General features: G+C 37.8%; 1 protein-coding gene across 2 annotated transcripts in view; it reads right to left on the bottom strand.

Moving 5' to 3' along the window:
* Positions 1-25,706, bottom strand: part of PRRX1 (paired related homeobox 1) — a 116,416-nt gene extending 90,710 nt beyond the window's left edge. For both annotated transcript variants that reach the window (XM_063427608.1, XM_063427609.1), the window contains exon 1: positions 24,708-25,706. In XM_063427608.1, the coding sequence (XP_063283678.1) occupies positions 24,708-24,957 (250 nt within the window). In that variant the 5' untranslated portion in view covers positions 24,958-25,706. The remainder of the gene's footprint in view (positions 1-24,707) is intronic.
* Positions 25,707-25,953: the final 247 nt, after the last annotated feature.

The following is a 25,953-nucleotide window of genomic DNA, read 5'->3' as shown; positions in this document are numbered from 1 at the left end:
ATGATCTATATAAATGCTCACAGTGTGGGATCTATATAAACGCTCACAGCATGAGATCTATATAAACGCTCACAGTATGGGATCTATATAAACGCTCACAGTATGGGATCTCTATAAACGCTCACAGTATGGGATCTCTATAAACGCTCACAGTATGGGATCTCTATAAACGCTCACAGTATGAGATCTATATAAACGCTCACAGTATGAGATCTATATAAACGCTCACAGTATGAGATCTATATAAACGCTCACAGTGTGGGATCTCTATAAAGGCTCACAGTGTGGGATCTATATAAAGGCTCACAGTATGATCTATATAAACGCACACAGTATGGGATCTATATAAATGCTCACAGTGTGGGATCTCTATAAACGCTCACAGTATGGGATCTATATAAACGCTCACAGTGTGGGATCTATATAAACGCTCACAGTATGGGATCTATATAAACGCTCACAGTATGAGATCTATATAAACGCTCACAGTATGGGATCTCTATAAACGCTCACAGTATGAGATCTATATAAACGCTCACAGTATGAGATCTATATAAACGCTCACAGTGTGGGATCTCTATAAACGCTCACAGTATGAGATCTATATAAACGCTCACAGTATGAGATCTATATAAACGCTCACAGTATGGGATCTCTATAAACGCTCACAGTGTGGGATCTATACAAACGCTCACAGTATGATCTATATAAACGCTCACAGCATGAGATCTATATGAACGCTCACAGTGTGGGATCTATATAAACGCTCACTGTATGGGATCTATATAAACGCTCACAGCATGAGATCTATATAAACGCTCACAGTATGGGATCTCTATAAACGCTCACAGTATGGGATCTATATAAACGCTCACAGTATGGGATCTCTATAAACGCTCACAGTATGAGATCTATATAAACGCTCACAGTATGGGATCTCTATAAACGCTCACAGTATGGGATCTCTATAAACGCTCACAGTATGGGATCTATATAAACGCTCACTGTATGGGATCTATATAAACGCTCACAGTATGAGATCTATATAAACGCTCACAGTATGATCTATATAAACGCTCACAGTATGAGATCTATATAAACGCTCACAGTATGGGATCTCTATAAACGCTCACAGTATGGGATCTATATAAACGCTCACAGTATGGGATCTATATAAACGCTTACAGTATGGGATCTATATAAACGCTCACAGTATGGGATCTATTTTGCATTGTTTGTATGATATTAATAACTACGTTATATTGAGAAGTCATATGAATATATTTATCTATTCAATAATTGCTGCACACACTGTGTAACCTTTGACAGTTACAATTTGTTTCTAAATCCTTTGTTTTATAATGTGTTAATCTAATATATTTTTATTTAAATATTTCTGTATTGTTTGCAGTCTGATACTTTGTAAAGTCTTATTTCCTGTACTTGTGCTATCAGTATTAAGTTACGCCAATATTTCCTCCCTGTGTTTATATCAGGGTTGGAAGCTTCAACTTACTGCTAATCCCCTCATCATTGCAATAGTAATCAATTCTAAATTAACACTGACTGGCATTATTAGATTGGATCGTCCAATTCACTCAACAGGGAACAGTTTGTATATATATATATATTTTACATAACTATTTCAGAATTCACTTTATATTTTTACCTCTACAAGTGATGGGTTGTCTACCCCTACAGGTGATGGGTTATCTACCTCTACCGGTGATAGGTTGTCTAGCTCTACAGGTGATGGGTTGTCTACCTCTACAGGTGATGGGTTGTCAGCCCCTACAGGTGATGGGTTGTCAGCCCCTACAGGTGATGGGTTGTCTACCTCTACAGGTGATGGGTTGTCTACCCCTACAGGTGGTGGGTTGTCTACCTCTAAAGGTTGTGGGTTGTCTACCCCTACAGGTGGTGGGTTGTCTACCTCTACAGGTGATGGGTTGTCTACCTCTACAGGTGGTGGGTTGTCTACCTCTACAGGTGATGGGATGTCTACCTCTACAGGTGATGGGATGTCTACCCCAACAGGTGATGGGTTGTCTACCCCTACAGGTGATGGGTTGTCTACCCCTACAGGTGATGGGTTGTCTACCTCTACAGGTGATGGGTTGTCAGCCCCTACAGGTGATGGGTTGTCTACCTCTACAGGTGATGGGTTGTCTACCCCTACAGGTGGTGGGTTGTCTACCTCTAAAGGTTGTGGGTTGTCAGCCCCTACAGGTGGTGGGTTGTCTACCTCTACAGGTGATGGGTTGTCTACCTCTACAGGTGGTGGGTTGTCTACCTCTACAGGTGATGGGATGTCTACCTCTACAGGTGATGGGATGTCTACCTCTACAGGTGATGGGATGTCTACCCCAACAGGTGATGGGTTGTCTACCCCTATAGGTGATGGGTTGTCTACCCCTACAGGTGATGGGTTGTCTACCCCTACAGGTGATGGGTTGTCTACCCCTACAGGTGATGGGTTGTCTACCCCTACAGGTGATGGGTTGTCTACCCCTACAGGTGATGGGTTGTCTACCCCTACAGGTGATGGGTTATCTACCTCTACAGGTGATGGGTTGTCTACCCCTACCGGTGATGGGTTGTCTACTCCTACAGGTGATGGGTTGTCTACTCCTACAGGTGATGGGTTGTCTACTCCTACAGGTGATGGGTTGTCTACCTCTACAGGTGGTGGGTTGTCTACCTCTAAAGGTGATGGGATGTCTACCTCTACAGGTGATGGGATGTCTACCTCTACAGGTGATGGGATGTCTACCCCAACAGGTGATGGGATGTCTACCCCAACAGGTGATGGGTTGTCTACCCCTACAGGTGATGGGTTGTCTACCCCTACAGGTGATGGGTTGTCTACCCCTACAGGTGATGGGTTGTCTACCCCTACAGGTGATGGGTTGTCTACCCCTACAGGTGATGGGTTGTCTACCCCTACAGGTGATGGGTTGTCTACCCCTACAGGTGATGGGTTGTCTACCCCTACAGGTGATGGGTTGTCTACCCCTACAGGTGATGGGTTATCTACCTCTACAGGTGATGGGTTGTGTACTCCTACAGGTGATGGGTTGTCTACTCCTACAAGTGATGGGAGAATATCTGGATAGTAATAACTGATCTACTTTCAGTATCCCCTTCTATTGAGAGATATCTATTAATTACACTTTTTTTTCTCCCCAAACTCACGGTTTGCCCTGATTCCAGCTACATGTAACACATTGATGTCAGCCAGTGGTTGAACATTCTCTGACGGGTTCATTTAATGCTCAGGAATTACTGTATAACTGGTTTATTGATATTATCACTGTGAATAATATATATAGAACAGACCTAACCTCTATAATCTGATTATTCAACAGTTACACTCATAAAGCTACAAAGAAAGTACACAGACAGTGTGTGAGCAATAACACACAGATACAAGCTCACACACACACAAACACACACATCTAAACAACTATACAAACTCATACTTACCCCAAAAAACACAACTATACACCTACACAAACTCTCACATACAATTATACAAACACAGCACTATGCACCCATACAATTACACACACATTCACATACACAATCCAATTACACAAACACACACAATCATCTATACAAATTCAGACACCTGTAAAACATACTTACACAAAATAAAAACGATACAAATTCACCCAAAATCAGAAGCACAAACATCTCTACAAACACACATCTGTGCAAAAAATTCCAATTAAAAAAACGACACCTATCTAAACATACACACTAACACGTCTATAAACATATCTCTAAAACCGACGAATTTGGTTTCTATTAATTTTATCCCCATAAAGACAAATCGTTTATCAATTCTCCACAAGTTAAACGTTTAATAAATAAACAATTCTAAATACACAAAGATAGCTCCACAAGCCCCCTCACATGACGGTAAACGGCAAAATGTTACTGTTTGTAATTAATGCCAAAACGATTAATTAAACGTTCAATTAAATTCGGAAAATATCTCGTATTATCCAAACATCTAGCAAGGCGAGCTGTGTTATGGTGGGGTGAATGCTGTCTGTACAAAGTCATTGTTTGCATTGTGTCTAAATAAAAGCCCCATTTTAATGATGTCGTTAACGTCAATGTTTCACTTTATATTTTAATATTAATCACTCTGCATATTCAATCCCTTTACTTCCAATACATTGCACATGTTATTATTTTAATCTTTGATGCAATTCTTCCTTCCTTGTAAAACGGGGTTCAGGGTGGGGAGTAAGGTCAATTCTTTACACGTTTTGTGGTTAAAAAGTGGTGAAAATAAAAAATATAATGTGATGTATATAATGGTTCGAAATGGCAGAAATATACGATATTTAGAGTTTAAAAAGAAATTCAATTCTCGCGTTTTCTATCATGTTATCCTAATTACAGTGCCATTTTAATATGATTCTGTATTGGCATTGGGCACAGGGTAAATAGTCTGCTTGCTGGGAGTGGAGGTTGGGCAGAACATGAAGAGTCCATCTGCTGTCGGTCAGTGATTAGTTCATTAAATGCATTTGTTCAGCCAATAAACCTGCAGGCTGCAGGGCAGAACTGTTTGTGTGCTATACAGGATCATGGGGCATAATCTGTGCCCTGGACTACAGGGTGTATGGGGCAGTCAGCACCCCCATACTTCTAATCAATATCTGCTCTATTCTAACCGGCTTCTAGGCAGAGGTTAGAGATGGTTAGTGTATACAGGGTGTATGGGGCAGTCAGCACCCCATACTTCTAATCAATAACTGCTCTATACTAACCAGCTTCTAGGCAGAGATTAGAGATGGTTAGTGTATACAGGGTGTATGGGGCAGTCAGCACCCCCATACTTCTAATCAATATCTGCTCTATACTAACCGGCTTCTAGGCAGAGATTAGAGATGGTTAGTGTATACAGGGTGTATGGGGCAGTCAGCATCCCATACTTCTAATCAATAACTGCTCTATACTAACCGGCTTCTAGGCAGAGATTAGAGATGGTTAGTGTATACAGGGTGTATGGGGCAGTCAGCACCCCCATTCTTCTAATCAATAACTGCTCTATACTAACCGGCTTCTAGGCAGAGATTAGAGATGGTTAGTGTATACAGGGTGTATGGGGCAGTCAGCACCCCATACTTCTAATCAATAACTGCTCTATACTAACCGGCTTCTAGGCAGAGATTAGAGATGGTTAGTGTATACAGGGTGTATGGGGCAGTCAGCACCCCCATACTTCTAATCAATAACTGCTCTATACTAACCGGCTTCTAGGCAGAGATTAGAGATGGTTAGTGTATACAGGGTGTATGGGGCAGTCAGCATGCCCATACTTCTAATCAATAACTGCTCTATACTAACCGGCTTCTAGGCAGAGATTAGAGATGGTTAGTGTATACAGGGTGTATGGGGCAGTCAGCACCCCATACTTCTAATCAATAACTGCTCTATACTAACCGGCTTCTAGGCAGAGATTAGAGATGGTTAGTGTATACAGGGTGTATGGGGCAGTCAGCACCCCATACTTCTAATCAATAACTGCTCTATACTAACCGGCTTCTAGGCAGAGATTAGAGATGGTTAGTGTATACAGGGTGTATGGGGCAGTCAGCACCCCCATACTTCTAATCAATAACTGCTCTATACTAACCGGCTTCTAGGCAGAGATTAGAGATGGTTAGTGTATACAGGGTGTATGGGGCAGTCAGCACCCCATACTTCTAATCAATAACTGCTCTATACTAACCGGCTTCTAGGCAGAGATTAGAGATGGTTAGTGTATACAGGGTGTATGGGACAGTCAGCATCCCCATACTTCTAATCAATAACTGCTCTATACTAACCAGCTTCTAAGCAGAGATTAGAGATGGTTAGTGTATACAGGGTGTATGGGGCAGTCAGCACCCCATACTTCTAATCAATAACTGCTCTATACTAACCGGCTTCTAGGCAGAGATTAGAGATGGTTAGTGTATACAGGGTGTATGGGGCAGTCAGCACCCCATACTTCTAATCAATAACTGCTCTATACTAACCGGCTTCTAGGCAGAGATTAGAGATGGTTAGTGTATACAGGGTGTATGGGGCAGTCAGCATCCCATACTTCTAATCAATAACTGCTCTATACTAACCGGCTTCTAGGCAGAGATTAGAGATGGTTAGTGTATACAGGGTGTATGGGGCAGTCAGCACCCCCATACTTCTAATCAATAACTGCTCTATACTAACCGGCTTCTAGGCAGAGATTAGAGATGGTTAGTGTATACAGGGTGTATGGGGCAGTCAGCACCCCCATACTTCTAATCAATATCTGCTCTATACTAACCGGCTTCTAGGCAGAGATTAGAGATGGTTAGTGTATACAGGGTGTATGGGGCAGTCAGCACCCCATACTTCTAATCAATAACTGCTCTATACTAACCGGCTTCTAGGCAGAGATTAGAGATGGTTAGTGTATACAGGGTGTATGGGGCAGTCAGCACCCCCATACTTCTAATCAATATCTGCTCTATACTAACCGGCTTCTAGGCAGAGATTAGAGATGGTTAGTGTATACAGGGTGTATGGGGCAGTCAGCACCCCCATACTTCTAATCAATAACTGCTCTATACTAACCGGCTTCTAGGCAGAGATTAGAGATGGTTAGTGTATACAGGGTGTATGGGGCAGTCAGCACCCCCATACTTCTAATCAATAACTGCTCTATACTAACCGGCTTCTAGGCAGAGATTAGAGATGGTTAGTGTATACAGGGTGTATGGGGCAGTCAGCACCCCATACTTCTAATCAATAACTGCTCTATACTAACCGGCTTCTAGGCAGAGATTAGAGATGGTTAGTGTATACAGGGTGTATGGGGCAGTCAGCACCCCCATACTTCTAATCAATAACTGCTCTATACTAACCGGCTTCTAGGCAGAGATTAGAGATGGTTAGTGTATACAGGGTGTATGGGGCAGTCAGCATCCCATACTTCTAATCAATAACTGCTCTATACTAACCGGCTTCTAGGCAGAGATTAGAGATGGTTAGTGTATACAGGGTGTATGGGGCAGTCAGCACCCCATACTTCTAATCAATAACTGCTCTATACTAACCGGCTTCTAGGCAGAGGTTAGAGATGGTTAGTGTATACAGGGTGTATGGGGCAGTCAGCACCCCCATACTTCTAATCAATAACTGCTCTATACTAACCGGCTTCTAGGCAGAGATTAGAGATGGTTAGTGTATACAGGGTGTATGGGGCAGTCAGCACCCCATACTTCTAATCAATAACTGCTCTATTCTAACCGGCTTCTAGGCAGAGATTAGAGATGGTTAGTGTATACAGGGTGTATGGTTCAGTCAGCATCCCATACTTCTAATCAATAACTGCTCTATACTAACCGGCATCTAGGCAGAGATTAGAGATGGTTAGTGTATACAGGGTGTATGGGGCAGTCAGCACCCCATACTTCTAATCAATAACTGCTCTATACTAACCGGCTTCTAGGCAGAGATTAGAGATGGTTAGTGTATACAGGGTGTATGGGGCAGTCAGCACCCCCATACTTCTAATCAATAACTGCTCTATACTAACCGGCTTCTAGGCAGAGATTAGAGATGGTTAGTGTAAACAGGGTGTATGGGGCAGTCAGCACCCCATACTTCTAATCAATAACTGCTCTATACTAACCGGCTTCTAGGCAGAGATTAGAGATGGTTAGTGTATACAGGGTGTATGGGGCAGTCAGCACCCCCATACTTCTAATCAATAACTGCTCTATACTAACCGGCTTCTAGGCAGAGATTAGAGATGGTTAGTGTATACAGGGTGTATGGGGCAGTCAGCACCCCATACTTCTAATCAATAACTGCTCTATACTAACCGGCTTCTAGGCAGAGATTAGAGATGGTTAGTGTATACAGGGTGTATGAGGCAGTCAGCACCCCATACTTCTAATCAATAACTGCTCTATACTAACCGGCTTCTAGGCAGAGATTAGAGATGGTTAGTGTATACAGGGTGTATGGGGCAGTCAGCACCCCATACTTCTAATCAATAACTGCTCTATACTAACCAGCTTCTAAGCAGAGATTAGAGATGGTTAGTGTATACAGGGTGTATGGGGCAGTCAGCACCCCCACACTTCTAATCAATAACTGCTCTATACTAACCGGCTTCTAGGCAGAGATTAGAGATGGTTAGTGTATACAGGGTGTATGGGGCAGTCAGCACCCCCATACTTCTAATCAATAACTGCTCTATACTAACCGGCTTCTAGGCAGAGATTAGAGATGGTTAGTGTAAACAGGGTGTATGGGGCAGTCAGCACCCCATACTTCTAATCAATAACTGCTCTATACTAACCGGCTTCTAGGCAGAGATTAGAGATGGTTAGTGTATACAGGGTGTATGGGGCAGTCAGCACCCCCATACTTCTAATCAATAACTGCTCTATACTAACCGGCTTCTAGGCAGAGATTAGAGATGGTTAGTGTATACAGGGTGTATGGGGCAGTCAGCACCCCATACTTCTAATCAATAACTGCTCTATACTAACCGGCTTCTAGGCAGAGATTAGAGATGGTTAGTGTATACAGGGTGTATGAGGCAGTCAGCACCCCATACTTCTAATCAATAACTGCTCTATACTAACCGGCTTCTAGGCAGAGATTAGAGATGGTTAGTGTATACAGGGTGTATGGGGCAGTCAGCACCCCATACTTCTAATCAATAACTGCTCTATACTAACCAGCTTCTAAGCAGAGATTAGAGATGGTTAGTGTATACAGGGTGTATGGTTCAGTCAGCATCCCATACTTCTAATCAATAACTGCTCTATACTAACCGACTTCTAGGCAGAGATTAGAGATGGTTAGTGTATACAGGGTGTATGAGGCAGTCAGCACCCCATACTTCTAATCAATAACTGCTCTATACTAACCGGCTTCTAGGCAGAGATTAGAGATGGTTAGTGTATACAGGGTGTATGGGGCAGTCAGCACCCCCATACTTCTAATCAATAACTGCTCTATACTAACCGGCTTCTAGGCAGAGATTAGAGATGGTTAGTGTATACAGGGTGTATGGGGCAGTCAGCACCCCATACTTCTAATCAATAACTGCTCTATACTAACCAGCTTCTAAGCAGAGATTAGAGATGGTTAGTGTATACAGGGTGTATGAGGCAGTCAGCACCCCATACTTCTAATCAATAACTGCTCTATACTAACCGGCTTCTAGGCAGAGATTAGAGATGGTTAGTGTATACAGGGTGTATGGGGCAGTCAGCACCCCCATACTTCTAATCAATAACTGCTCTATACTAACCGGCTTCTAGGCAGAGATTAGAGATGGTTAGTGTATACAGGGTGTATGGGGCAGTCAGCACCCCATACTTCTAATCAATAACTGCTCTATACTAACCGGCTTCTAGGCAGAGATTAGAGATGGTTAGTGTATACAGGGTGTATGGGGCAGTCAGCACCCCATACTTCTAATCAATAACTGCTCTATACTAACCAGCTTCTAGGCAGAGATTAGAGATGGTTAGTGTATACAGGGTGTATGGGGCAGTCAGCACCCCATACTTCTAATCAATAACTGCTCTATACTAACCGGCTACTAGGCAGAGATTAGAGATGGTTAGTGTATACAGGGTGTATGGGGCAGTCAGCACCCCATACTTCTAATCAATAACTGCTCTATACTAACCGGCTTCTAGGCAGAGATTAGAGATGGTTAGTGTATACAGGGTGTATGGGGCAGTCAGCACCCCCATACTTCTAATCAATAACTGCTCTATACTAACCGGCTTCTAGGCAGAGATTAGAGATGGTTAGTGTATACAGGGTGTATGGGGCAGTCAGCACCCCCATACTTCTAATCAATAACTGCTCTATAATAACCGGCTTCTAGGCAGAGATTAGAGATGGTTAGTGTATACAGGGTGTATGGGGCAGTCAGCACCCCCATACTTCTAATCAATAACTGCTCTATACTAACCGGCTTCTAGGCAGAGATTAGAGATGGTTAGTGTATACAGGGTGTATGGGGCAGTCAGCACCCCATACTTCTAATCAATAACTGCTCTATACTAACCGGCTTCTAGGCAGAGGTTAGAGATTGTTAGTGTATACAGGGTGTATGGGGCAGTCAGCACCCCATACTTCTAATCAATAACTGCTCTATACTAACCGGCTTCTAGGCAGAGATTAGAGATGGTTAGTGTATACAGGGTGTATGGGGCAGTCAGCACCCCCATACTTTTAATCAATAACTGCTCTATACTAACCGGCTTCTAGGCAGAGATTAGAGATGGTTAGTGTATACAGGGTGTATGGGGCAGTCAGCACCCCATACTTCTAATCAATAACTGCTCTATACTAACCGGCTTCTAGGCAGAGATTAGAGATGGTTAGTGTATACAGGGTGTATGGGGCAGTCAGCACCCCCATACTTCTAATCAATATCTGCTCTATACTAACTGGCTTCTAGGCAGAGATTAGAGATGGTTAGTGTATACAGGGTGTATGGCGCAGTCAGCACCCCCATACTTCTAATCAATAACTGCTCTATACTAACCGGCTACTAGGCAGAGATTAGAGATGGTTAGTGTATACAGGGTGTATGGGGCAGTCAGCACCCCCATACTTCTAATCAATAACTGCTCTATACTAACCGGCTTCTAGGCAGAGATTAGAGATGGTTAGTGTATACAGGATGTATGGGGCAGTCAGCACCCCATACTTCTAATCAACAACTGCTCTATACTAACCAGCTTCTAGGCAGAGATTAGAGATGGTTAGTGTATACAGGGTGTATGGGGCAGTCAGCACGCCCATACTTCTAATCAATAACTGCTCTATACTAACCGGCTTCTAGGCAGAGATTAGAGATGGTTAGTGTATACAGGGTGTATGGGGCAGTCAGCACCCCATACTTCTAATCAACAACTGCTCTATACTAACCAGCTTCTAGGCAGAGATTAGAGATGGTTAGTGTATACAGGGTGTATGGGGCAGTCAGCACCCCATACTTCTAATCAATAACTGCTCTATACTAACCGGCTACTAGGCAGAGATTAGAGATGGTTAGTGTATACAGGGTGTATGGGGCAGTCAGCACCCCATACTTCTAATCAACAACTGCTCTATACTAACCAGCTTCTAGGCAGAGATTAGAGATGGTTAGTGTTTGCAGGGTGTATGAGGCAGTCAGCACCCCATACTTCTAATCAATAACTGCTCTATACTAACCGGCTACTAGGCAGAGATTAGAGATGGTTAGTGTATACAGGGTGTATGGGGCAGTCAGCACCCCATACTTCTAATCAATAACTGCTCTATACTAACCGGCTTCTAGGCAGAGATTAGAGATGGTTAGTGTATACAGGGTGTATGGGGCAGTCAGCATCCCATACTTCTAATCAATAACTGCTGTATACTAACCGGCTTCTAGGCAGAGATTAGAGATGGTTAGTGTATACAGGGTGTATGGGGCAGTCAGCACCCCATACTTCTAATCAATAACTGCTCTATACTAACCGGCTTCTAGGCAGAGATTAGAGATGGTTAGTGTATACAGGGTGTATGGGGCAGTCAGCACCCCATACTTCTAATCAATAACTGCTCTATACTAACCAGCTTCTAAGCAGAGATTAGAGATGGTTAGTGTATACAGGGTGTATGGGGCAGTCAGCACCCCCATACTTCTAATCAATAACTGCTCTATACTAACCGGCTTCTAGGCAGAGATTAGAGATGGTTAGTGTATACAGGGTGTATGGGGCAGTCAGCACGCCCATACTTCTAATCAATAACTGCTCTATACTAACCGGCTTCTAGGCAGAGATTAGAGATGGTTAGTGTTTGCAGGGTGTATGAGGCAGTCAGCACCCCATACTTCTAATCAATAACTGCTCTATACTAACCGGCTACTAGGCAGAGATTAGAGATGGTTAGTGTATACAGGGTGTATGGGGCAGTCAGCATCCCCATACTTCTAATCAATAACTGCTCTATACTAACCGGCTTCTAGGCAGAGATTAGAGATGGTTAGTGTATACAGGGTGTATGGGGCAGTCAGCACCCCCATACTTCTAATCAATAACTGCTCTATACTAACCGGCTTCTAGGCAGAGATTAGAGATGGTTAGTGTATACAGGGTGTATGGGGCAGTCAGCACCCCCATACTTCTAATCAATAACTGCTCTATACTAACCGGCTTCTAGGCAGAGATTAGAGATGGTTAGTGTATACAGGGTGTATGGGGCAGTCAGCACCCCATACTTCTAATCAATAACTGCTCTATACTAACCGGCTTCTAGGCAGAGATTAGAGATGGTTAGTGTATGCAGGGTGTATGGGGCAGTCAGCACCCCCATACTTCTAATCAATAACTGCTCTATACTAACCGGCTTCTAGGCAGAGATTAGAGATGGTTAGTGTATACAGGGTGTATGGGGCAGTCAGCACCCCATACTTCTAATCAATAACTGCTCTATTCTAACCGGCTTCTAGGCAGAGATTAGAGATGGTTAGTGTATACAGGGTGTATGGGGCAGTCAGCACGCCCATACTTCTAATCAATAACTGCTCTATACTAACCGGCTTCTAGGCAGAGATTAGAGATGGTTAGTGTTTGCAGGGTGTATGAGGCAGTCAGCACCCCATACTTCTAATCAATAACTGCTCTATACTAACCGGCTACTAGGCAGAGATTAGAGATGGTTAGTGTATACAGGGTGTATGGGGCAGTCAGCACCCCATACTTCTAATCAATAACTGCTCTATACTAACCGGCTTCTAGGCAGAGGTTAGAGATGGTTAGTGTATACAGGGTGTATGGGGCAGTCAGCACCCCCACACTTCTAATCAATAACTGCTCTATACTAACCGGCTTCTAGGCAGAGATTAGAGATGGTTAGTGTATACAGGGTGTATGGGGCAGTCAGCACCCCCATACTTCTAATCAATAACTGCTCTATACTAACCGGCTTCTAGGCAGAGATTAGAGATGGTTAGTGTAAACAGGGTGTATGGGGCAGTCAGCACCCCATACTTCTAATCAATAACTGCTCTATACTAACCGGCTTCTAGGCAGAGATTAGAGATGGTTAGTGTATACAGGGTGTATGGGGCAGTCAGCACCCCCATACTTCTAATCAATAACTGCTCTATACTAACCGGCTTCTAGGCAGAGATTAGAGATGGTTAGTGTATACAGGGTGTATGGGGCAGTCAGCACCCCATACTTCTAATCAATAACTGCTCTATACTAACCAGCTTCTAAGCAGAGATTAGAGATGGTTAGTGTATACAGGGTGTATGGTTCAGTCAGCACCCCACACTTCTAATCAATAACTGCTCTATACTAACCGGCTTCTAGGCAGAGATTAGAGATGGTTAGTGTATACAGGGTGTATGGGGCAGTCAGCACCCCCATACTTCTAATCAATAACTGCTCTATACTAACCGGCTTCTAGGCAGAGATTAGAGATGGTTAGTGTAAACAGGGTGTATGGGGCAGTCAGCACCCCCATACTTCTAATCAATATCTGCTCTATACTAACCGGCTTCTAGGCAGAGATTAGAGATGGTTAGTGTATACAGGGTGTATGGGGCAGTCAGCACCCCCATACTTCTAATCAATAACTGCTCTATACTAACCGGCTTCTAGGCAGAGATTAGAGATGGTTAGTGTATACAGGGTGTATGGGGCAGTCAGCACCCCATACTTCTAATCAATATCTGCTCTATACTAACCGGCTTCTAGGCAGAGATTAGAGATGGTTAGTGTATACAGGGTGTATGGGGCAGTCAGCACCCCATACTTCTAATCAATAACTGCTCTATACTAACCGGCTTCTAGGTAGAGATTAGAGATGGTTAGTGTATACAGGGTGTATGAGGCAGTCAGCACCCCATACTTCTAATCAATAACTGCTCTATACTAACCGGCTTCTAAGCAGAGATTAGAGATGGTTAGTGTATACAGGGTGTATGAGGCAGTCAGCACCCCATACTTCTAATCAATAACTGCTCTATACTAACCGGCTTCTAGGCAGAGATTAGAGATGGTTAGTGTATACAGGGTGTATGAGGCAGTCAGCACCCCATACTTCTAATCAATAACTGCTCTATACTAACCGGCTTCTAGGCAGAGATTAGAGATGGTTAGTGTATACAGGGTGTATGGTTCAGTCAGCATCCCATACTTCTAATCAATAACTGCTCTATACTAACCAGCTTCTAGGCAGAGATTAGAGATGGTTAGTGTATACAGGGTGTATGAGGCAGTCAGCATCCCATACTTCTAATCAATATCTGCTCTATACTAACCGGCTTCTAGGCAGAGATTAGAGATGGTTAGTGTATACAGGGTGTATGGGGCAGTCAGCATCCCATACTTCTAATCAATAACTGCTCTATACTAACCGGCTTCTAGGCAGAGATTAGAGATGGTTAGTGTATACAGGGTGTATGGGGCAGTCAGCACCCCATACTTCTAATCAATAACTGCTCTATACTAACCGGCTTCTAGGCAGAGATTAGAGATGGTTAGTGTATACAGGGTGTATGGGGCAGTCAGCACCCCCATACTTCTAATCAATAACTGCTCTATACTAACCGGCTTCTAGGCAGAGATTAGAGATGGTTAGTGTATACAGGGTGTATGGGGCAGTCAGAACCCCATACTTCTAATCAATAACTGCTCTATACTAACCAGCTTCTAAGCAGAGATTAGAGATGGTTAGTGTATACAGGGTGTATGGGGCAGTCAGCACCCCCATACTTCTAATCAATAACTGCTCTATACTAACCGGCTTCTAGGCAGAGATTAGAGATGGTTAGTGTATACAGGGTGTATGGGGCAGTCAGCACCCCCATACTTCTAATCAATAACTGCTCTATACTAACCGGCTTCTAGGCAGAGATTAGAGATGGTTAGTGTATACAGGGTGTATGGGGCAGTCAGCACGCCCATACTTCTAATCAATAACTGCTCTATACTAACCGGCTTCTAGGCAGAGATTAGAGATGGTTAGTGTATACAGGGTGTATGGGGCAGTCAGCACCCCATACTTCTAATCAATAACTGCTCTATACTAACCGGCTTCTAGGCAGAGATTAGAGATGGTTAGTGTATACAGGGTGTATGGGGCAGTCAGCACCCCCATACTTCTAATCGATAACTGCTCTATACTAACCGGCTTCTAGGCAGAGATTAGAGATGGTTAGTGTTTGCAGGGTGTATGAGGCCGTCAGCACCCCATACTTCTAATCAATAACTGCTCTATACTAACCGGCTACTAGGCAGAGATTAGAGATGGTTAGTGTATACAGGGTGTATGGGGCAGTCAGCATCCCCATACTTCTAATCAATAACTGCTCTATACTAATCGGCTTCTAGGCAGAGATTAGAGATGGTTAGTGTATACAGGGTGTATGGGGCAGTCAGCACCCCCATACTTCTAATCAATAACTGCTCTATACTAACCGGCTTCTAGGCAGAGATTAGAGATGGTTAGTGTATACAGGGTGTATGGGGCAGTCAGCACCCCCATACTTCTAATCAATAACTGCTCTATACTAACCGGCTTCTAGGCAGAGATTAGAGATGGTTAGTGTATACAGGGTGTATGGGGCAGTCAGCACGCCCATACTTCTAATCAATAACTGCTCTATACTAACCGGCTTCTAGGCAGAGATTAGAGATGGTTAGTGTATACAGGGTGTATGGGGCAGTCAGCACCCCATACTTCTAATCAATAACTGCTCTATACTAACCAGCTTCTAAGCAGAGATTAGAGATGGTTAGTGTATACAGGGTGTATGGGGCAGTCAGCACCCCCATACTTCTAATCAATAACTGCTCTATACTAACCGGCTTCTAGGCAGAGATTAGAGATGGTTAGTGTATACAGGGTGTATGGGGCAGTCAGCACCCCCATACTTCTAATCAATAACTGCTCTATACTAACCGGCTTCTAGGCAGAGATTAGAGATGGTTAGTGTATACAGGGTGTATGGGGCAGTCAGCACCCCCATACTTCTAATCAATAACTGCTCTATACTAACCGGCTTCTAGGCAGAGATTAGAGATGGTTAGTGTATACAGGGTGTATGGGGCAGTCAGCACGCCCATACTTCTAATCAGTAACTGCTCTATACTAACCGGCTTCTAGGCAGAGATTAGAGATGGTTAGTGTTTGCAGGGTGTATGAGGCAGTCAGCACCCCATACTTCTAATCAATAACTGCTCTATACTAACCGGCTACTAGGCAGAGATTAGAGATGGTTAGTGTATACAGGGTGTATGGGGCAGTCAGCACCCCCATACTTCTAATCAATAACTGCTCTATACTAACCGGCTTCTAGGCAGAGATTAGAGATGGTTAGTGTATACAGGGTGTATGGGGCAGTCAGCACCCCATACTTCTAATCAATAACTGCTCTATACTAACCGGCTTCTAGGCAGAGATTAGAGATGGTTAGTGTATACAGGGTGTATGGGGCAGTCAGCACCCCCATACTTCTAATCAATAACTGCTCTATACTAACCGGCTTCTAGGCAGAGATTAGAGATGGTTAGTGTATACAGGGTGTATGGGGCAGTCAGCACCCCATACTTCTAATCAATAACTGCTCTATACTAACCGGCTTCTAGGCAGAGATTAGAGATGGTTAGTGTAATAAAAATACTCATTTAGATAGTATATATAAACAAATCATATGTCTTATTTATCATACAACCAAGATATATATAATATAATTTGTTTATTTATTGTACACCCAGGATATATAATATAATATAATTCATGTATTTATCATACTCCCAGGATGTTTATATATATATATAAAATTAATTGTAGTATATATATATATACACACACACACACACACACATATTACAATTTATATAATATATGTATCCTGGGTGTATGATAAATAAATGAATTATATTATATTATATATCCTGGGTGTATGTTAAAGAAATTAATTGTATGATAATATATATATATAATACAATTAATTTCTTTAATATACACCCAGGATATATAAGATAATATAATTCATTTATTTATCATACTCCCAGGATACATATATTATATATATTGTAATTGTGTAATATTGTGCGTGTGTGTGTGTGTATATATATATTCAGTTGTAGTAACGTGCACTCACAGGACTTCATAAATAACCCTATAGGGGTCGAAACGTCGATTGATGATATTTCTACACATGTAATTCACATTTACGAATAAAGCACGTCGTTTATGAAGTCCTGTGAGTGCACCTTACTACAACTGAATATTCATACCCACGCTGAGGTTTGCACCAAGCCAAGAACATTGGAAAAAATTGTGTGAAGGGTGAGTGCCAAGACTCTCTCTCTCTCTCTCTCTCTCTCTCTCTCTCTCTCTCTCTCTCTCTATATATATATATATATATATATATATATATATATTACAATTAATTTATTTACTATACATCCAAGATAATATATTTATTTATATAATTCATTTATTTATCATACACCCAGGAGATATATAATATAACAAAATTAATTAATTGATCATACATCCAAGATATATATAATATAATAAAATTCATTTGTTTATCAGACACCCAGGAGATATATAATTTAATATAATTAATTAATTTATCATACACCCAGGAGATATATAATATAATATAGTATAATTTATTAATTTATCATACACCCAGGAGATATATAATATAATATAGTATAATTAATTAATTTATCATACACCCAGGAGATATATAATATAATATAGTATAATTAATTAATTTATCATACACCCAGGAGATATATAATATAATATAGTATAATTAATTAATTTATCATACACCCAGGAGATATATAATATAATACAATTCATTTGTTTATCATACACCCAGGAGATATATAATTTAATATAATTAATTAATTTATCATAAACCCAGGAGATATATAATATAATACAATTTATTAATTTACTATTAACATTACTTATACATTTACATCCAGGACACAAATGAAATATATAGTAAATGTTTTATATCTAGGACATATAATAGATATATACCATAAATACCTAAACTCTAATAAATGTAATCTACAATAAATATATTTACTATATATATATATATATATATATATATATATATATATATATATATATATATATATATTTGTGTGTGTGTGTGTATTCACTCAATATAATACATAATGTATGAAATAAAAATAGTATACTGTGCATATTCACAACTATATAATAGATCTATTACGTATTACTTATTATACATACATAACAATATATAATAGACACTATCGGGGACAATTAACACATATATTATATAATAGACACTATCTCTGGGACATATATTATATAATAGACATTATATATCTGGGACAATTAACACATATATTATATAATAGACTATATATATATATATATATATATATATATGGGACATATAATTCATATATAAGCATTATGTATCGAGGACATTTTATATTGAGGACCTATAATATATATATTATATAACAGACACTAGTTATAGAGATCATATAATACATATATTATATAACAGACACTAGTTATAGAGGTCATATAATACATATATTATATAACAGACACTAGTTATAGAGGTTATATAATACATATATTATATAATAGACATTTTATATCGAGGACATATGAAACATATATTACATCCGGCGTGTATCCAGGACATATATAACTGTATCCAGCAGTAATAATGAATATTCTACCCATGCCGGGAGAGCGGTGTAATTGACAGATATAATTACTGCTATGGATCATGAATGGAGTCAGGGATTTAAATGGTGAATCAGTCACCCAGTGCTAATGTGCCAGTTCTGTTTTGTATTCATGTGTTAATTACCCCTAAGACCTCACTGGGTCCTTTAACTGCCTGTTATGGCTCCTGTATTTGTTTAATATTGGTCCTCAGACCTTGCAGTGTATACCCAGCATAATCATATTACAATATATTGGTACATGCTGGAAAATTATATTATCACTCATTATTACATACTGTATACTCATATGCGATAATATAATTATACAGCATGTGATAATTTAATTTTACAGCAGGTGATAATAGGTGATTGTATGATTATAAAGAATGTAATAACTATGGTAAAATAATACTTATACATCATGTAATAATATGATTATACAGAATGTAATAATATGTGATAAAATAATTATATAGCATGTAATAATATGATTATACAGAATGTAATAACTATGGTAAAATACTTACACAGCGTATAATAATAGGTGATAATACAGAATGTAATAATATGTGATAAAATAATACTTATACATCATGTAATAATATGATTATACAGAATGTAATAATATGTGATAAAATAATACTTATACATCATGTAATAATATGATTATACAGAATGTAATAATATGTGATAAAATAATTATAGAGCATGTAATAATATGATTATACAGAATGTAATAATATGTGATAAAATAATTATATAGCATGTAATAATATGATCATGTAGCATGTAATAATATGTGATAAAATAATTATATAGCATGTAATAATATGATCATGTAATAAAATGTGATAATATAATTATACGCCCTTGAAAAAGGCAGCCCGTTGGGTTACTTCGTGCTTCTGCCCTATTAGGCTTGTGAGAACTCTGATAAATGATTACTGTTGATTATTCGTTTGCCTGTTTATTGTCATTTTGTATTTATTTGCAATATGCATATATAAACTATTGTTGGTTCATTAAATAATTGTATAACATTATTTCTAATGTTCTGGTGTGCACTCTCTTTCTTCTAATATGGATGTTTTATTTTGGTACTGGAGGGAGTACCAGTGAGGAATAGCACCCAGGTGGATATTGTTTCGGCTATTGTATATTCCCTCCATACCCTGTTTATTGTATAATATAATTATACAGCATGATGATGTGATAATATAATCTGATTATAATATAATTCTACAACATGCAATAACATGTTATAATATGTTTATACAGCATATAATATGTGATCATAATGATAAAACAGATAGTTATATAATTATAATATGACCATAGAACATGTAATAATGAGTGATAATATAATTATACAGCATGTAATATTGTGTTATAATATGAGTCTAAAGCATATAATAATGTGTGATATTCTAATTGTGATTTGATATCATTATTTATCACATATCATTACATGCTGTCTAATCATATCTTAATCATATTACTGCATACTATCACCGATTATTCCATGTTGTATGATCATATTATAAGATATTATTGCATGTTGTATAATCATATTATAAGATATTATTGCATGCTGTATGATCATATTATAAGATATTATTCCATGCTGTATGATCATATTATAAGATATTATTGCATGCTGTATAATTATTTGATTACATATTATTACATGTTGTATGAGCATATTATAAGATATTATTGCATGTTGTATGATCATATTATAAGATATTATTGCATGCTGTATGATCATATTATAAGATATTATTGCATGCTGTATAATTATTTGATTACATATTATTACATGTTGTATGATCATATTAGAAGATATTATTCCATGCTGTATGATCATATTATAAGATATTATTCCATGCTGTATGATCAAATTATAAGATATTATTGCATGCTGTATAATTATTTGATTACATATTATTACATGTTGTATGAGCATATTATAAGATATTATTGCATGCTGTATAATTATTTGATTACATATTATTACATGTTGTATGAGCATATTATAAGATATTATTCCATGCTGTATGATCATATTATAAGATATTATTCCATGCTGTATGATCATATTATAAGATATTATTGCATGCTGTATAATTATTTGATTACATATTATTACATGTTGTATGATCATATTAGAAGATATTATTCCATGCTGTATGATCATATTATAAGATATTATTGCCTGTTGTATAATCATATTATAAGATATTATTGCATGCTGTATAATTATTTGATTACATATTATTACATGTTGTATGAGCATATTATAAGATATTATTGCATGTTGTATGATCACATTATAAGATATTATTGCATGCTGTATAATTATTTGATTACATATTATTACATGTTGTATGAGCATATTATAAGATATTATTGCATGTTGTATGATCATATTATAAGATATTATTGCATGCTGTATGATCATATTATAAGATATTATTGCATGCTGTATAATTATTTGATTACATATTATTACATGTTGTATGATCATATTAGAAGATATTATTCCATGCTGTATGATCATATTATAAGATATTATTCCATGATGTATGAGCATATTATAAGATATTATTGCATGCTGTATAATTATTTGATTACATATTATTACATGTTGTATGATCATATTAGAAGATATTATTCCATGCTGTATGATCATATTATAAGATATTATTGCCTGTTGTATAATCATATTATAAGATATTATTGCATGCTGTATAATTATTTGATTACATATTATTACATGTTGTATGAGCATATTATAAGATATTATTGCATGTTGTATGATCATATTATAAGATATTATTGCATGCTGTATAATTATTTGATTACATATTATTACATGTTGTATGAGCATATTATAAGATATTATTGCATGTTGTATGATCATATTATAAGATATTATTGCATGCTGTATAATTATTTGATTACATATTATTACATGTTGTATGAGCATATTATAAGATATTATTCCATGCTGTATGATCATATTATAAGATATTATTCCATGCTGTATGATCATATTATAAGATATTATTGCATGCTGTATAATTATTTGATTACATATTATTACATGTTGTATGATCATATTAGAAGATATTATTCCATGCTGTATGATCATATTATAAGATATTATTGCCTGTTGTATAATCATATTATAAGATATTATTGCATGCTGTATAATTATTTGATTACATATTATTACATGTTGTATGAGCATATTATAAGATATTATTGCATGTTGTATGATCACATTATAAGATATTATTGCATGCTGTATAATTATTTGATTACATATTATTACATGTTGTATGAGCATATTATAAGATATTATTGCATGTTGTATGATCATATTATAAGATATTATTGCATGCTGTATAATTATTTGATTACATATTATTACATGTTGTATGAGCATATTATAAGATATTATTCCATGCTGTATGATCATATTATAAGATATTATTGCATGCTGTATAATTATTTGATTACATATTATTACATGTTGTATGATCATATTAGAAGATATTATTCCATGCTGTATGATCATATTATAAGATATTATTGCCTGTTGTATAATCATATTATAAGATATTATTGCATGCTGTATAATTATTTGATTACATATTATTACATGTTGTATGAGCATATTATAAGATATTATTGCATGTTGTATGATCATATTATAAGATATTATTGCATGCTGTATAATTATTTGATTACATATTATTACATGTTTTATGAGCATATTATAAGATATTATTGCATGTTGTATGATCATATTATAAGATATTATTGCATGCTGTATAATTATTTGATTACATATTATTACATGTTGTATGAGCATATTATAAGATATTATTCCATGCTGTATGATCATATTATAAGATATTATTCCATGCTGTATGATCATATTATAAGATATTATTGCATGCTGTATAATTTTTTGATTACATATTATTGCATGTTGCATGATCATATTAAAATATATTATTCCATGCTATATAATCATATTATAAGATATTATTGCATGTTGTATAATCATATTATTCCATGATGTATGATCATATTATAAGATATTATTGCATGCTGTATAATTATTTGATTACATGTTATTCCATGCTGTATGATCATATTATAAGATATTATTGCATGCTGTATAATTATTTGATTACATATTATTCCATGCTGTATGATCATATTATAAGATATTATTCCATGCTGTATGATCATATTATAAGATATTATTGCATGCTGTATAATCATATTATTCCATGCTGTATAATCATATTATAAGATATTATTGCATGCTGTATAATTATTTGATTACATATTATTCCATGCTGTATGATCATATTATAAGATATTATTGCCTGTTGTATGATCATATTATAAGATATTATTCCATGCTGTATGATCATATTATAAGATATTATTGCATGCTGTATAATCATATTATTCCATGCTGTATAATCATATTATAAGATATTATTGCATGCTGTATAATTATTTGATTACATATTATTCCATGCTGTATGATCATATTATAAGATATTATTGCATGTTGTAAGATCATATTATAAGATATTATTCCATGCTGTATGATCATATTATAAGATATTATTGCATGCTGTATAATCATATTATTCCATGCTGTATAATCATATTATAAGATATTATTGCATGCTGTATAATTATTTGATTACATATTATTCCATGCTGTATGATCATATTATAAGATATTATTGCATGTTGTAAGATCATATTATAAGATATTATTCCATGTTATATAATCATATTATAAGATATTATTGCATGCTGTATAATTATTTGATTACATATTATTACACAGATTATGAGATACTGAGTTAATAAGGATATGTCTCCGCCGATAATGTGTGGGATATTGGGACAATAATAATAATAATAATAATAATAATAATAATAATAATAATAATAATAATAATAATATAATAATTCCCCCCATGGAATATTTCACTAAAGCTGACAAAGATCACATTTTATTCACATTAAATCCAAGTTCCCCAAACTCGCCTTTTGGTAAATAAGCCCCCACTATAATGATAAAAAGGAGATAATGAATTGTGTAAATCATTTACCAAACATCGAATCTCAGCGAATTCAGAATGTTACCAAACACAACTTGTTCCATCAATATCGCCTTAATGTTTCAATCCGATGTTTAGTAAATATGAGCCACTCAGTCTCCCCATTAGATCTAATCTGCATATCACACGATTAGTTAGAATTTAACACAAACCCCACCCGCACAAAGGAGAGCTCTTTAATCCAGAATTAACCATGATTTCACAATCACGGCAGATTTACTAAACATCGTGTGCGATGGAGGGGTTAGGGATAAACTTCAGAAATTTAGGTTTTTAATTCTTCCTCCTGTTTCTCCAATTTAACGGGCTTTCCTGCCACCTCTGGGTGACTCACATATTGTTTAGGAAATAAACCCTAACACGCAGGCTATAATAATCAATATATAATAATCAATATATAATAATCAATATATAATAATCATCAATAAGGTAAACATTTTGGGCAATATGATACACGTTGGGACATTGTTTCCAGTTGAGATAGTTTAGTTTAAATGCGTCAGTTTTGCAGAGAACGTCAAGTTGGTTGTTAGTGAATAGAGAGTAAAACTCACGCCTGTATTGGGTGTACCTACCTTTCTCCATAATCTTCAGGCACTGATTATTCCATCCTGAGGGAACTTAAAATATACTATCTATATATATATATATGTGTGTGTGATATTGGAGACACTCTAGTGGTAGAGAGGACACTCATGCCCCTAACTCATCTTGCAGACCATGAAGGTAGGTAGCCGAGGACCTTCCTAATGGCATCATCGTATCCACGGGGATCACTTACTTTCCTGCTGTGGAGTGTCACTTCCACTGGTCAGCCCTGGAGACTCCAATAAGCTCCTACCGGTTTCAGCAGAGGTGTCCTCAGTTTGAGATCCCACCATGTCCCCAGCTTCCTCCAGATCCAACAGGTGACTTACTGAGAAGTTCTTTTTAGCCTGTAAATTGTCCAGGTTTGAGGTGATAGGGCTGTCTAAGCGACTGGCCAAGGTGGACTGTCTGTCCATAACATGGTGGTTATAGCTGGAAGTCATGATTTCCTTAACTCAAGTTTGGGGTGATGATGGTGGGAAAAAAATAAATACAACGATCAGGATGGGACTGTAGAACTGACCCACCTCCTGGTGTCCCACTAAACTTGGAGTTCACCACCCGAAGTCCTCAAACCTCAATAAATAATCCGAAATTGCCTTGTGATAACCTCCAGAATTGTGTCTGTTTTCCTCAGTGTAATATGTAGGCAAAATGTATCAGATGAAGAACTGTGACTTAGTACATCTCTTCTCCTTTAATCCAACAGCCATTGAAGTCCAAAGCAGATCTTTCTCATGCTTGATGCATCTTGAGTCCAGAGTGAGTTCCCAGTCTCTTCCTTCCCCTCTCCCTCTCTCTGCTCTCTCCAATTTCAAGACTGACTTGAATTTCACAAAGAATGATGTCTTGCAGATGTAAGGAAAAAAAAAATATCCCCAGTTTTCTCTTCTCCTGGAAAAAAAAAAGGATTTAAAGAGTCCAGATATTTTTTCCTCCTTGCAAATGTTCCTTCTTTTGTTGGATCAAGAAAGTCTTTGGCACATCAAACACCACAGACTGGCATGGAGGGGGAGACTTTAGGGAAATAAATGAAAATTGGACACCCTGGGGAGGGCAGATCAGCCTGTAATTACGTGGCAATGCCTTTGTGCTGTGTCTGAAGTTTCCCAGATCACCCCCTTTATCCTACATCACAAATTCTCTCTCCCCTTCGCAGACCAACAGCAGCACCAACTGGAGGGCCCTCTGATTAGCAACTTCTCCAAGAATCTGCCTTGACCAGGGCTTGGATTGCTTTCTAATTATCATCCCCTGGAAGGAGGGACATCTACATACAGTCAGGCACTTCAAACACTGGGGTTTATTGGAACCTGAATTAACTCCTTGTGAATTGTTTCAAGTCCTGTTTGGGGGAAAAAAAATCACATTTGCATATCTTTAATAAGAACTGCATGGACTACTGAAAATAAATCCCCTAATTCAAATCAGCAGAGTTT

This window comes from Pelobates fuscus, chromosome 7, assembly GCF_036172605.1.
Source record: "Pelobates fuscus isolate aPelFus1 chromosome 7, aPelFus1.pri, whole genome shotgun sequence".
In the NCBI taxonomy this organism is placed as follows: Eukaryota; Metazoa; Chordata; class Amphibia; order Anura; family Pelobatidae; genus Pelobates; species Pelobates fuscus.
The sequence above is the reverse complement of the archived record's forward strand: the minus strand, read 5'-3'. Positions and strand labels throughout refer to the sequence as shown.